The sequence below is a fragment of the Ascidiella aspersa genome, chromosome 3 (genome assembly GCF_963924565.1).
Source record: "Ascidiella aspersa chromosome 3, kaAscAspe10.2, whole genome shotgun sequence".
Taxonomy (NCBI): domain Eukaryota; kingdom Metazoa; phylum Chordata; class Ascidiacea; order Phlebobranchia; family Ascidiidae; genus Ascidiella; species Ascidiella aspersa.
Genome location: NC_139449.1, coordinates 159,011 through 175,148, shown reverse-complemented (window position 1 = coordinate 175,148; position 16,138 = coordinate 159,011). Strand labels below are relative to the sequence as shown.

General features: G+C 35.3%; 1 protein-coding gene across 1 annotated transcript in view; it reads right to left on the bottom strand.

Moving 5' to 3' along the window:
• LOC146157706 (uncharacterized) overlaps positions 1-15,796 on the bottom strand; it is a 41,768-nt gene extending 25,972 nt beyond the window's left edge. Inside the window, exons 1-7 of the mRNA XM_083383596.1 lie at positions 15,724-15,796; positions 15,218-15,425; positions 4,293-5,678; positions 3,045-3,138; positions 2,741-2,838; positions 1,712-1,910; positions 1,011-1,110 (exon numbers count right to left, since the gene is read on the bottom strand). Of these exons, the coding sequence (XP_083239722.1) occupies positions 1,011-1,110; positions 1,712-1,910; positions 2,741-2,838; positions 3,045-3,138; positions 4,293-5,678; positions 15,218-15,425; positions 15,724-15,780 (2,142 nt within the window). The 5' untranslated portion in view covers positions 15,781-15,796. The remainder of the gene's footprint in view (positions 1-1,010; positions 1,111-1,711; positions 1,911-2,740; positions 2,839-3,044; positions 3,139-4,292; positions 5,679-15,217; positions 15,426-15,723) is intronic.
• Between the last annotated feature and the right edge of the window lie 342 nt (positions 15,797-16,138).

The window sequence follows — 16,138 nt, the reverse complement described above, 5'->3', positions numbered from 1 at the left end:
CTGGTGACAAGCATTTTTGGCGAAAATTCTTCGGTTTTTGGTCGCGCCCCTTAAATGATGTGTTCGCCAAAGGAATGTATGAGAACCTTGCCATGTTTTGGCGATAAACAAGGCTATTAATAAACGTAGCACCGAAGGCGCAAAAAATTTTGTGACATTATTAACAAGTACACAAGGGACATGTGAAGGTACAACCTGGGGCCTGGGGGTGGACGTATATGTCTGTTTTTCTTGCTTTAAAAGTGTTACATAGATAGCTGTTTTCAGGCAAACCTGTGTGAAAACGTGCTGCTCAAAACGAAAAAATATTCTTTGGATAAATTTTCAATTTATATTGCTCGAAATAATGATATTTATAATAAAATTTAATAGAAATGGTCACAGTCACAGTGCCATATTACCTTTGGGGTAGATTTGCTGAAAAAAAAAGACACAGAAACGTAGCAAAACCAGGCTAAAGAAAATTTTTAGCATTTGCGTAATTAAACAACCAAAAATATACTTTAGGCCTTAGGTGGAGACGCATAGCCTGGTACATCCTTAATATGCCGATGCGAATGTTATACCAGTACATTTAACAGGAATGGGGAATTCAACTCAATATACAGGAAATCAACTCAATGTAGAAGTACTTGCCAATTCAAAGTAAAACTGCCAACACGTAACAATTGTAGCCTATGATCAAAAGTGTGTACATTTTAAAATAATAAACAGTCTATAGGCCTTACACTACCATAACTTTTTTCAAAATGACACAAACAAAATTAATTTCTGCCAATTGTAGTATGTAATGTTATTACATATTTCCGCTGTTCAAAAATATATGTGTGGAAACAACCACAAGGTATTTTGTAAATTGGATGTTGGAAAAAAACTTTAAAAAAAATTTTTTGAAAAATAAATAAACCCACCCCCCCTACATCCGCCCCTGATGCTGAGCATTTAATGATTTCCAAATGAAGGATAATCTGAATCATTGCCAGGTGTAAGTTCATCAAATGGTCGCTTACCTTCATTTGTTGGTTTCTGCGGATTGTCCGTTCTGCTTTGGTCGACATAGAGTTGGTTTGGTTGATTGACAGGTGGTGTAGCTGCTTGTTGCTCGGCAACCTGCATACAAACATAGCTGGTGAACAAACAGAACAACTTTTATAATTATAAATGCGTATCAAGCAGAAGCATGGGCGCAAAGTGTGGGGTTACCTGGGGTTGGAAGGGGGTTACTGGTGACGTCATAGTCACAGTGACGATGACAGCGCTGGAGTGTGAATAATGTTGTCTCACACAACTGATATTTAGTGCTTTAATTTGAATACTGGTTTATTTTCGTCCATTGTAGAAATCTTAACTTACGATGAGTTGGGTTTTCGATATTTGTTATGCGAAATGTTGCTCAGAACTCAAGTTTAACATTTGTTCTAAAATGACAATGTTGTGACTGGGGTTGGGTAACTAACGACTTATACTTGTTATTTGTTAAGAAAGGCTTGAATTGGACTTAAGTTGCTTGCTAATGATTTGACTGGGATTAAAGTAATTTTAAATTATCTTGTTTAGAACACTGGGTGTGATGCGACCCCGATGGCGTCCAGCTACAAAACGTTCCCAGATACCAACCAGTAGGCTATATTTATCCCATTGTATTCACATGCGATCAAACTAAACTGCTACTAATATCAATCACACCAAATTATAGAAAGAAAATAGCAACCTGTTGGTCAGTTTGTTGATGTGTCGCTTGTACAACAGTCGGTTGTACAGCGGTCGGTTGTACAGCGGTCGGTTGTACAGCGGTCGGTTGTACAGCAGTCGGTTGTACAGCGGTCGGTTGTACAGCGGTCGGTTGTACAGCAGTCGGTTGTACAGCAGTCGGTTGGTCGGTTGTACAGCAGTCGGACACATGTTCTGTGCTAATAACAAAGTGTTTGTAATAGCAAAGTAGATTTATTTTGTTTAGAATAAATGATAATTCACGTTTGTCATAAAAGGAAACACTAGTTGGGGTATACCACAATCTGAGGCTACTTAGAAATTTAGAAGAACCAAATGCTTTATCTCTAGTGGACCCTGGTGATGATTTAGAAAACTCAGATATAGTGACAAAAGTTGTGACAAGGAGTAAAAATATTTTTTCTTGATACATTCACAGTTTGTTAAATTTCTTAAATAAACTTGGTGGCTTAACTTGGTGGTTGTAGTAGAGGTAAAAATCACTACAATACTGATATAGTATTGCTTGCAAGATGGGCATGGTTTTGCAAAAATTCTTATTGATAGTCAAAAAATAATTGTTTTTGTTTTACAAACCATTGCACTTGAGCCAAAACGTTCGTATATGTATTTAAAGTTAAAATCAAGGCTTATTTTTACCTTCAATTGTATTTTGATAGTGTGAATAGTATTTGACCAATATTTGACCTATTTGACGAGTATTTGACCGGTCAAATGCCCAACACTAGTTTTACCAAAGAACCATAATAAAGTGTTGATACAAATCCACATAAGAGCTTACTGGCCGCAATCAATACATTTGTCGCAACGTTGTTTTCATTGGGCTTAGGTTACCGATTCCTGATGTAAGCGATAAATCCAATTAAATATGAACTGAACAACTATGATTTCTATGGATAAATGGGCCATGTCTTAGTCGAGGTGAAACATTCTGGCACGACCAAATCCTAAATATGTTTAGCGTTACACAAAACTTGTGGCAATAAACAGGTTGGTGGTGATAGCAAACCCGTAGCTTGAAGTTGATTGCGCTTCTCTTGGGGCAACGCTTGGATGTTGATCGAGCAGCAAGGAGCTTTCCTGTATCTTCTCCTCAAACACAGATGCCTGAAAGAATTGCATTTCAATAAATCACAAAAATATTAAAACTATTCCAAACATCCAAAGCAAATTCTTAATGGAATGCTTTTTCACTAATTAGTTAGCTAAACTAATTTATATAAAACTTTTAAACCAAAAATTGCACTACTTAAGCAAAACAGCACAAAATGCTACTGAAATTTATTTGTTATAATATATTTTTGTTTGTAAACATCAACTGCAATACTTGTAGTGTGGATGGTGCGCCGTCAAGTGGTTGCGGAGTTGCCAAGTGCGTCGATGAACTAGTTGATGGTTCTGACGTTCCTGGGTGAAACATAGCACTTTGTGAATATAAAAATATTAAACTTTTCACATATGACCACCTTACATCCATATTTTTCCAACAGCTTTCCAGTATGTATCAAATTATGCTTGGGGTGCACCACCACTACCAAAGGGTGCATGACAAACTTGCACCAAACAAAAGCTTTATGTACCAAAAGTTGATTTTCAAATTTAACCTAAACTTTTGCATACTTTGTAATATGGACGTAACTAAGGCATTATTGATAAAAAGGGAAACTTAGCTCGGTTGGTAGAGTGGCGGACCCGTTAGGCCGAGGTCGTGAGTTCGAATCTCACCACATACAGTTTTCTAAAATACCTAATTGAGCGACTAGTTCAGTTCGCCAATAAACTCGGGATGTAATATTTATTTTTTCACGTTTAAGCTTTTCAGAGTGAAATATTGTTTGTTCCAGTCCACTGATGACTTTTTACAGAGTTAAGCAAGAAATATGTTTATGATATCTATTTGTACAAGCTATAGTCTAACAAGATTGTGTAGTGTAATAGTTTTTTTTTAAAAGAGATTCATGAGCACAAAGTAATTTCAGGAAAGTAATGAAACAAATTTGATTTACATTTGCAACCAAACGAACCGAAACAAACAAAGAGATAAAATTGTCTCGTTTTTCCCGGGTGTTATTATGCCACGATTAGAGCAATATCTGCGCCGAGCTGTTTGGTCAGCAAAGTGATAGAAAAAATAAGTTGTGTCAATTATACACTAAACACGTGGTCTTAGGATATGGTTATAGAGAATAATTTTGCGCTAACAATTATTAAATGCCATGGTTACACCAACACCAGATATTAGCGCGAACAGCGAGGAACATTGGCTGCGCCTAACTCGACGTTTTTGACGATAAGTAAGACGGCTTGACTTTGCGTTGTCAATTGTCGAATGCTAAACCTAAACAAATAACAAAAGGCGAAAGAGAAAAACATCCTGCGTTTACAGTCCACCAAACAGGAGACCAAAAACGGCGTTTTTAACGAATTTAGGTAAAAAAGCGCCTTACATATCGATACAATACATTTCATACTAGCGTAGTTTGTACTACACGGTGTACTTTGCTTATGTCACCAAACCAAAATATAATCTAAGAAATCACGGTTAGAAATGGTGTACATACCTTTTCTTTTGTCGGATTCTGCATCACTGGAGGATTCATCGGATTCTGCATCACTGGAGGATTCATCGGATTCTGGAACTGTGAAGTTATCTCCGAGTAGAAGACCACATTCGAATCTTCTCACCATCGCCCAGTGAGGACTAGCGACCAAACCATCGACAATCTGACTAAACTCATCTAAACTCATGTTCTGGCTAATATGGACAGAGGTATAGAATTCTTGAAGTAACTGATGTGAAAAATAAAACTTTTTGTCCCCGTCGAAAAGTTTCTGGTTAAAGTGAGAATACCCAGGTACTGCGATTATAATATCCTGGACTATGACATCACTTAAACCTTGCTCAGCCATTTGTGGATAGGTCATAATGACAGTTGAATTCTTTGTGGCGTTGTAAGCGATTTTTGCGACTTTAACTTTGATATTTTCGATGTCATGACCCTTGGCAAATTCTGAGCGTCTCAGGTTTTCAAGTAAAACTATGAAAATCTGAGTGATGTTAAAAAGTTCGGTGAGATTATCTGTGCCCAAAGCAGCCAAAAGGATCAATTGAAGCATGATCGGGGTAAGACAAAGGTCAAGTAACACAGGTGCGAGTTTGGTAAAGCTTTTCCATATTCTCTGGGCTTCATTTTTAGCGAAGGCAAAGAACAGTATTTTCATGTCGACTGGTGTAAACTCATGTACCAAAACAATTTCCTTAGGGCGAAGTAATTCATGGAGGGTGACTATAGAATGTGGCCTGGAAGTCAAAACTATAGAAATGCCTGGAAAGAATTTTCCGGTGCATAAATTTGCGATTACCTCTTCAACTAACATTGGAGTATCATACGATGCATATCTAGGCATTACATTATCAAGTGACCAAGTTGCTTGATCGTAACCATCAAGTATGATCCCAAATTTCTCTGGGAACTTCATTATTGCTGCAAATATGGCGTTTCGTTTTCTTTCGCATAACCATGGGTACGCATAATCAACCACAACCTGCCTTAGAGTGACTCTTTCTGACCCATAGAGCATGTCCATGCACAACAGGAGGATCCACGTTATGCAAGAGGTGTTTGACAGTCGTCTGGCAATGGTTGATTTCCCAGAACCAGGAGCCCCAACTAAAGCTGTGTAGCGATGAGGTACTACATAATCATGCAATCGCTCAAAACTGATCTCCTTTGAGCCAGAATCGACATACCTTTGTTGTGTGAAAGGCTTATAGTCTTCAGTTTTACCGGCTCCACCTCGATAAAAGTTTTCCTCTGTCCTTAGAACTGGATGAACACGGGGAAAGTTTTCCTGCTCGTAGTTTAGCCCGAGTGAAACAACTTCTTGTTGTGGTCTCTTGAGATCTTCCTTTATAGTTTCCAGTAAAACTTCAACAGAGGTTGAATCTAAAACATAGTAAAACAATAGATTCAATAAATTCTGTTTGCCTTTGGGACAAATTAAACCTGTTAATTTGAGTTGCTGTTTGAGTTTCAGCCCTTAGCAGACATCTGCTTCATCAGTTGAACAAATTAATGCTACCTAGCTTTAGATGTCCTAAACATAAACTTATCTTATTGGATGTAATATGAACAAAGTATTATCATTAGCTTTTGGTAAAGTGCAACACTCAAAGAAAGGCATTTTATAGCTGCAAAAATATTAGTTAAGTTAAGTGTGGGAGGTAAAACACAATAACTATAATCTAGCCAGTAATTTCTTTATTTGCAATGCTTTATTTAGGCTTTTATAACTCAAGGAGAGGTGCATGTATGCAAGGCCTCAAATTATTTTGTGAATGACTCGATATATTACTTCTGCCTGGTAAATGTGAATGCTGAGGTACTGAGCAGATGCTTTAGCACTTCTTTTCTTTTTGAGCAATCAACGCTTTATTTTGTTATTTGTTTCACCATTGTTAGTATATTACTGATTTAAACAAGCGCAATGAAACAAGCAAAGCTGTAGAAATTGGTGAATGATGATGACCCCCAAAAAATGTAAGCAACCAACATGAGGTCGCGGCACATAGTTTGGAGACCACTGACATAGCAAACTAAAGCAGGCCAAACATGGTAATTATTTAAAAATCTACAATTGTTTAAATTATGTTCACATTCAGATAACTATGTGTATTGATAACATGCAAGACCCTACACATGGCAATTATTCAGAAATCTAAACTTAAATCATGTTGACATTTAAATAACTATGTGTATTGAAACAAACATGTTGATAACATTCAAGACCCAAAAAGCAAACCAACCTAGACTACTTGATATTTTAGCAAACTTTCTATGCCAGAGTTTCTTAATGGTTGCACGCAACTTTCCTTGGGCAACAAGAATATAATATTTTTATTTGTTAACCAGTTATAATCAAATTTGCGGATTACATTAAGATTTCAAGAATATCCCTTATTACATTCCTTGACACATTTTTTTTCAAAAAAATGAGTATTAGGAGCCCATGAAAGAGGACTACAAAGAACCACTGATATTTACAACACAATAAAGAACCACTGATATTTAACAACACAATAAAGGACCACTGATATTTACAACACAATAAAGAACCACTGATATTTACAACACAATAAAGGACCACTGATATTTACAACACAATAAAGAACCACTGATATTTACAACACAATAAAGAACCACTGATATTTACAACACAATAAAGAACCACTGATATTTAACAACACAATAAAGAACCACTGATATTTACAACACAATAAAGAACCACTGATATTTAACAACACAATAAAGAACCACTGATATTTACAACACAATAAAGGACCACTGATATTTACAACACAATAAAGGATCACTGATATTTACAACACAATAAAGGATCACTGATATTTACAACACAATAAAGGATCACTGATATTTACAACACAATAAAGGATCACTGATATTTACAACACAATAAAGAACCACTGATATTTACAACACAATAAAGGACCACTGATATTTACAACACAATAAAGAACCACTGATATTTACAACACAATAAAGAACCACTGATATTTAACAACACAATAAAGGACCACTGATATTTACAACACAATAAAGAACCACTGATATTTAACAACACAATAAAGAACCACTGATATTTACAACACAATAAAGAACCACTGATATTTACAACACAATAAAGAACCACTGATATTTAACAACACAATAAAGAACCACTGATATTTAACAACACAATAAAGAACCACTGATATTTAACAACACAATAAAGGACCACTGATATTTACAACACAATAAAGAACCACTGATATTTACAACACAATAAAGAACCACTGATATTTACAACACAATAAAGAACCACTGATATTTAACAACACAATAAAGAACCACTGATATTTAACAACACAATAAAGAACCACTGATATTTACAACACAATAAAGAACCACTGATATTTACAACACAATAAAGAACCACTGATATTTAACAACACAATAAAGAACCACTGATATTTACAACACAATAAAGAACCACTGATATTTACAACACAATAAAGAACCACTGATATTTAACAACACAATAAAGAACCACTGATATTTACAACACAATAAAGAACCACTGATATTTACAACACAATAAAGAACCACTGATATTTAACAACACAATAAAGAACCACTGATATTTACAACACAATAAAGAACCACTGATATTTACAACACAATAAAGAACCACTGATATTTAACAACACAATAAAGAACCACTGATATTTAACAACACAATAAAGAACCACTGATATTTACAACACAATAAAGAACCACTGATATTTACAACACAATAAAGAACCACTGATATTTAACAACACAATAAAGAACCACTGATATTTAACAACACAATAAAGAACCACTGATATTTACAACACAATAAAGAACCACTGATATTTACAACACAATAAAGAACCACTGATATTTACAACACAATAAAGAACCACTGATATTTACAACACAATAAAGAACCACTGATATTTACAACACAATAAAGGATCACTGATATTTACAACACAATAAAGAACCACTGATATTTACAACACAATAAAGAACCACTGATATTTACAACACAATAAAGAACCACTGATATTTACAACACAATAAAGAACCACTGATATTTACAACACAATAAAGAACCACTGATATTTAACAACACAATAAAGAACCACTGATATTTAACAACACAATAAAGAACCACTGATATTTACAACACAATAAAGAACCACTGATATTTACAACACAATAAAGAACCACTGATATTTACAACACAATAAAGAACCACTGATATTTACAACACAATAAAGGATCACTGATATTTACAACACAATAAAGAACCACTGATATTTACAACACAATAAAGAACCACTGATATTTAACAACACAATAAAGAACCACTGATATTTACAACACAATAAAGAACCACTGATATTTACAACACAATAAAGAACCACTGATATTTACAACACAATAAAGAACCACTGATATTTACAACACAATAAAGAATCACTGATATTTAACAATAGTGTATGGATGCTGAGTTCTGACAGATACTTTGGGCTTAGGCTACCTATAACGATGATAAATATACCTTTATAATACCATATAACTCTTTATAATAGAGCACCAATCTTCACAGCTTGTTGAAATTTTAGCGGTTGGCCACTTTCTTTTATTTCGGCAAATCTTTGCAGTTCACCAAAAAATTATAAAACAACCGGCAAATGTTAATAAAGCCAAATATGTTTTGAATAAAGCAAACAAAACTAGACGGGTTTGCGGTTATTTGATATTTTGTCAGGGGATATTTTCAGGGCTTAGTGTTTATGGATGGTTTTATTATTATTAATTTCACTTCAAAGGTTCATGGCTTAGTATATAGTATATACACTGCATGTTCTAAAGTTTCCTTAACTTGTTTCTGACAAATATGGGCCGAAAATGTCCCGCCTTAATTTATGTGTTATATGCGAAAGGGCTAGTTGCCAGGGTTTCATTTAGTTGTACGTCAGTTTGGTACAGACTTTGCAAAAAATTAAAATTTTCAAAAAATTTCACTAAATATATTTGTTGATTTGAAACCCAATTCCCAGAAACAGTGACAAACAGGTACTTGATGCTTAAAAGCTTTAAAAAAAACTTTCAAGCTCTCTTTTTGCTTATGGTCCAATTTGGCGAGACAGTTTACAAATTCCATATAAACAAAACTTATCGCAATGCCCCCCTGCGTTCTACGATGGATTTAACTGGATTTAATGGCCTTGCCTCTTCATATATTTCTGCCACAAAAAATTCATATATGGCGAGGTATTTAGGTTCCCATGCAAATGGAAAAAAATAAATAGAAGTCTTTTTTAAAGTGAATTTTTATCTAAAAAAACAGACCCAAGCAAATAACAATACGAGGAAATAAAGTAAGTATCATCACATCATGGTAAGAAGCAACAGGAATTGCTGGAAATGTGATCTGCTAGGCCATTTGACAACTCAATGCCCCAGCAACATCACAAAAGGAAACCAGAAAAAAACAAAACAGCTACATAGAAGACCTTCCTGCAATATCTTCAAACAACTTACCAACTGAATTACAACCGAAACAACACGAAGCAACAACAAAAGAACCAATAGAAGAAGCCCACCTAACACCATTCCCAAACCATACCAAATTATACTGCAAGCGCAGAGGCTACACTAAGTAAAAAAAAGGAAAAAAAATTCCTGGGACAAAAACGCTAAATCATTTTATGTGTTATGGACTTCAGCAACTTTAGTAGTTCTCCATTGCACCAAACCTACGACTTTTCGAGGTTTCACTTTTATCCTTCTTTGCATTTTTTTTTTTTTTTAAATCACTGCGCGTCAAACATAATTTTTTTAACATAGATTACTGATAGTATTTTAAGACAGATGTTTTCAAGATCCATTTTACACAATTGTGGTTCTTTTCACACATATTTAATCACATATTTTTTTGAAAAGCATAAATATGTAATAACATTATACACTACAATTGGCAGAAATGAATTTTTTGTGCCTTTTTCAATAAGTTACGGTAGTGTGAAGCACGTTGTTTAGTGAGAAAAAGCCAGTGTAAAGCATATAGAATTTTTCTTTATTTTAAAAAGTCACAATTTTGATCATACAATTGTTACGTGTTGGCAGTTTTACTTTGATTTGGCAAGTACTTCTATATTGAGTTGTTAAATGTACCATCCTGTTAAATGTACTGGTATAACATTCGCATCGGCATATTGAGGATGTAACAGGCTATGCTTCTCCTAAAGTATATTTTTGGTGGTTTTAATTATGCAAACGCAAAACAATGTCACACTATGGCGAACTTTAGCCGGGTTTTGCTAGGTTTATTTGTATTTGTTTTCAACAAATCCATCTATCCCAGCATACGATGTGGCATGTTGCACTGTAACTGTGACAATTTCTATTAAATTTTATTATAAATATCATTTTTTCGAGAAATATAAATTGAAAATTTATCCAAAGAATATTTTTTGTCGTGCTTTTCAATCTGGTTTTAAGCTGCTTGTTTTCACACAAGTTCGCCTGAAAATAGCTTATCCATGTAACAGTTTTAGAGTAAGAAGAGCAGGCATGGCACCCCCAGACCCCAGGTTGTACCTTCACATGCCTTTTATGTATTTATTATTGACTTAAAAAAATTTGTTTACCGCCAAAATATGGTAAGGTTCATACATTCCTCATTTAACTCTAGGGGAGCGACCAATAAAACAAAGGAATTTAGGCCAAAAGTGCTTGTCACCAGAAGGCTAGCAAGATTGTGCCAGCCTGCTGGTATTCTTAACTTTTTTACGTAGGCCTCGTTATCTTTAAAGTACTTCGTGCTCAATGCGATAAACCAGAAGATAAATAAAAGTAATTAAAAAAGTTTTAAGATTATACACGTAATCAGAGGCGTAGCTAGGGGGGTTGTCTAGAAGTCTTGACACCCCAATTTGAAATGTCAGTAAACAATGATCACAAAACTAAATCCGTGATTAAACAGTCGTCGGTGCTTATTGCTGCAACCGCCTAAGTACTGCTCATTATTATTGTTTAATTTATCATTTTATCTGTTACCGACTTTAGTAATCTCAAGCACGAATATATATTTTATTGGTAAAACTAACAGACTTCTCAAAGACGCAGAGAAAACATACATGTAAGCTACAACAATGTGTGTTTTAAACAAAATTAATTTTCTTATCGATTTCTTATATTACGAAACCCGCTGAACATTCATTAGCGTTAAGCCGGCCAAGCGCTCTATTGATCGTTTTGATTAGCCTCAATCTCAAAAAGAGCGTTCAACAAATCGTCAAATCGCCGTTTTCAACGTCTAGAATTCACGAAACGTAAGATTTTATTTGGGCTCCGCCCGTACCAGCAATGTTTTTATTGTAATTAAGTCACACATCTTAAGCTAATGCGAAACCTAAATGAAACTCAAAACGCCGTTTATTGCCTTTGGTTTATTCAACCATAAACGCTAGATCCTCGCTGTTCGCTGTCTGCGCTAATATCCGATGTTGGAGTAGGCATTTTTTTAAGTGAAGCAGTTTCCTAATAGGTGAACTGTGACCTTTTTGCGCATTTCAAAGTCGACATTTTTATGTTATGATAGTTATCGCAAACTTTTTCTCTGTAAGCATATCCAAGACCACGTGCTAAGTGTGCAATTGACACAACTTATTTTCCCTCAACCGCAGCTTGTTTTAGTTGACTTGGCACATTGCTCATCGCAGATGTTGCGCTAATCGTGGCATTATAACACCCGGAAAAACAATCTTCGTTTAGTTTTGCAGGTAGCTAAAGGCATGCTTGTAATTAGCGTAGTCCCGTACATGGAACTTAGGACACTGCACTGCTGATAGTCCAATTATGATTCTTCCAAAATCAATCATACATATTCCAAGGTCTTCGTTTATTGTTTCGCCTAAAGTTACCGATTGCATCAAGCGGTTTCGCAGCTAGCGCCTGGCATGAGTGTAAATGACGCATGTGTTCACTTTTGCTGGACGTTAATTATTTCTGGTTATTTTTTTATGACGTCATTATTCATTACCCAGACGGAAAATAGGGGAATTCCCCAAGTTGAAAATTCAGGACAACCCCCTTTGAAATGGTCACGCTATGTGCCTGGATATTAGCAATGTTTTAAAGATTACACATGCATCTGGCAACTTACCATGAAGCATATTTTCGCATTGAGTGACGAGCATCACAGACTATTTTAAAGTGTAGGAATTGTTATGTAGAACGCAGAACTATGTTATATGGAGTTTTAAAGTTACGAAAGTTTGTCAGTTTTGTTTATTTTCAGCTCAGGTGATGACGTCGACACATTTGAGCCTAAACTATGCAACTGGACACAAATACTGCGTAATGTTTTTATAGTTCTATGAGCAGTGAAAATTGCACACACGTGCATAACTTTTAAATATTCCAGGGCGTTTTACTGTCCTGCCAGAAATCCAGGGCATCAAAAACGCTCTGCACAGTGCACACCAACGTTGGGCGCCTATGAGTAAACACAACAAACAAGAGAAAGTTTGTGATCTGTCGTCAGTATGTTTCGCCGGTCGCTGGCAGAGCAACGTCGTCGTCAACTAACCAAAGGATCGGCGACTCACCGCCGTGAGCTCGCTTCCCCACGGGCGCGCGCGCGCCCGACATATCGTAAACCTCTTAACACAACCGCGTAAAACCTTTTTCTCAACAGTTTACAGGTTTGTCTGACGTTAGACGTAGCTTAACTTGGCATTTAGTGCAAAGGTTTAGCAATTTCCACTTTTTTTAAACATACTTTGAATAAACATCAGAAAACCTACACGGACATCCTACAACAAACGTGTTTAACCATGCAATACTTGGCAGAGTTCGCAAAATATTGCGTTTATTGCCGCAGTTTATCAGTAAGCGTTTTGTTTTTTCAGAGGATTTTTCCCACGTTTGATGCAGTTTAGCACCGGGATTACGTATATCACGCTATAAAGCAGATCTAAACAATTGCTGCTACATTGCTACAACCTAAAGTTTTACGTCTGAAAGTTATTCTCAATTGGCAAATGTTGCGGGGTTTCGTTACTTAAAAGATGTATTGCATGCTTACTCAAGTGACGTGTGCTATAGTCGATTATTTAGTCGTACCATTTCAAAAACATCACACAGCATTGTACTTTGTTTGCATGTTAAATACAAAGGGCGCGTGCGACTTCTCGCAAAACCTCTAGACGTATAAGGATAAAACAATATTATAGGGCAATAACCTGCGCGACAGAAAAAAACAAGTCAAGTTCATTGACTTGGTAAAAATAAATTTCATGTTGAAAAATTTCTTTATATTTAATAGCTTTTTGCAGTTTGTTTAACCCCGTAAATAAGGCCTAAGTTCACAAAATATTGCGTTTATTTTAGCGTTTCCGTAACATTCTTTCATGAGGAAGTAGGACACTTACACAGACAACGTACAGCAACCCGAAAGGAGTATAAACTACGCAACATTTGGACTGAGTTTGCAAAATATCGCGTTTATTGCAGCGGTTTGAACACTAAGCAAATTTACTTTTCAAATGTTTGTTTTTTCGTTGGATGCAGTATGGTACCTTTACGTATTTGCTTGAATTTCGCGCAATTTGAACAATTGGTGCTACAACTTTTTTATGTTTGTTAGTAATTTTTGATCGACATATGTCACAGGTTTTCGTTACGTAAAATATGCGAGACGTGTTTAGCCAAGGTTGTGTGTTTAGTAGCTCCATTTAAAAAACACACAACGTTGCAGTTTGTTTTAATTTTAAATGTTTTTTTTTAAATATCGGCTATAACATGCGGCTTCAGGAAAAACGTTATACAATGCTTGTAACTTGTGATTAGTGATTAAATAGTCAGAGCGCATTCGCGCCTTTCCTTTAGTGAGCTATTTCAGACACAAAACTGATTTACACTGTTTTAAACAAATGCAAAAATTAATGGGAGTTAACGGAGACCAAGAATTAGATCTTTAGAGCCACGCAGATAAGTCACACAATTAAACACGCCATTGCATTAATGCTGCGTTCACACAGGCTGTGGGGTGTTACTCTGATTGTGGGGAAGCATTAGGTAAACCTTTTATTAGACACAAGATATGACATGATTTGAAACACATCACAATCATCACATGATTTGAAATTTTCATTTAGTGACACGTAGTGCAAACGTTTCGGCATAAGCGAATTTGTTATGACACTACAAAAATATGTTTGCATTTTTGCCTCTTACGAAGTTCTTACGCTATCCGTAACATTCTTTTTTGTGTATATGCTCATTACCACATTTATCTTCCATAATCATGGGCTATAACATGAGGCCAGCAGTTTAACATGTAACACTGTAATGTGCAATAGTGATAAAGAGCCACAGTATGTTGGATGTTTTATTTTGTTTGACTAGACAAAATTCAGGTAGATTTTATTTATTGTGGTGTAATTAATTTTTAACCAGTTAGAAAACTGGTAAGTATTCTATTTAACCTGGGCAACGGCGGGTATTTCGTCTAGTAGTGATGATAAAAAACCTGCACATTTATAAAAAAAAATCAATTTTATTGTCAGGCATGCACAGATGAGGGCTTATTCATGGTCGTTTGTGAGAATGATGTTTTTTAAAGCTGTTGGCTTTCTTTAAATACTTTTGCTTCAGGTTTAAAATCCTATTCGCTATTTTCACAACTGTCAAACTTGAATTACAATGCTTCAATAGAAAAGCATTAAAATGTTGTTTAAGTGTTGTGAAAAAAATTGCGCACATTGGTTGCAATCAGACAAATAGAAGAAATCACGAAGTCACTAGTTAGACATGCTCCAGAAAACGAACCATAATTTATTAAAGTTTAAATCAAGTAAAATATTTAAGTGTTATCCACCAACCTGCTTCAGTGATGTTGTCATCTGCTTGGACGTTTCCTTGTTGAAGATGAATGTGAACATCACCGCTGGTGAGAAGTAAGTGTTCAGCTTGTATGTTATGCACATCATGATGCTCGTGAGTTTCCTGAGTGTGATGCTCGTGAATCTCCTGAGTGATTTGTTGTTGAACTTGAGCACCAACGAAAAGGTTGTTCACATCCCCCAGGTTCTGTGAGTTTCACAAAACAAAAGTACTATCATTAAGTTGTATTTTTTGTTGAGATAACTATAATTAATCATTGCCAGTCCCACTGCGCTCAATCAACCCATGCCTCTTCAGCACCACTTCGGTCTTATTCCGAATAGTTTATGTCTCATTCATTTATGTCTGTTATTACGTTATTTGGTTATTTGGTTTATTATGTCTATTATCTTAGTACCATGGTACTTTTAATAGTTCAGCTTTAGGTATTGTTACTTTATTGATGCTAATGTGTGTTCACAAATTATGCAATTGTGAAACTCACCAAGTCAATGTTCTGATCATCCGGAGCTCCGTTGCCTTCTTCTTGATTATCGGCCATTCTCTTTCTTTCATGCAAACCCTAAGCAAAAGCAACTTAATGAAACAACCTACAGCAAATAAATTACTACTTACAAGCCTAAATAAATAAAAAATATATTTACATTATACATGTTAAGTTATCGGTTGTAAGTTTTAAATTATCAATTGTCAGTTCATGGTTGTCATTAATAATATCTGCCAATGGAAAATAGCTTTAATGCATGTAATATAAATTTTACAAAGTTAAAAACAAGACCACTCTAGGGAAAATTACTGAGACTCACGGCTGCTATGTCCACTTTAAATAGGCAGAATTTGCTATTAGGCTCCTATTAGGTTAGTTAATATAGGACATTTAAGTCGTAACATATTTGGTA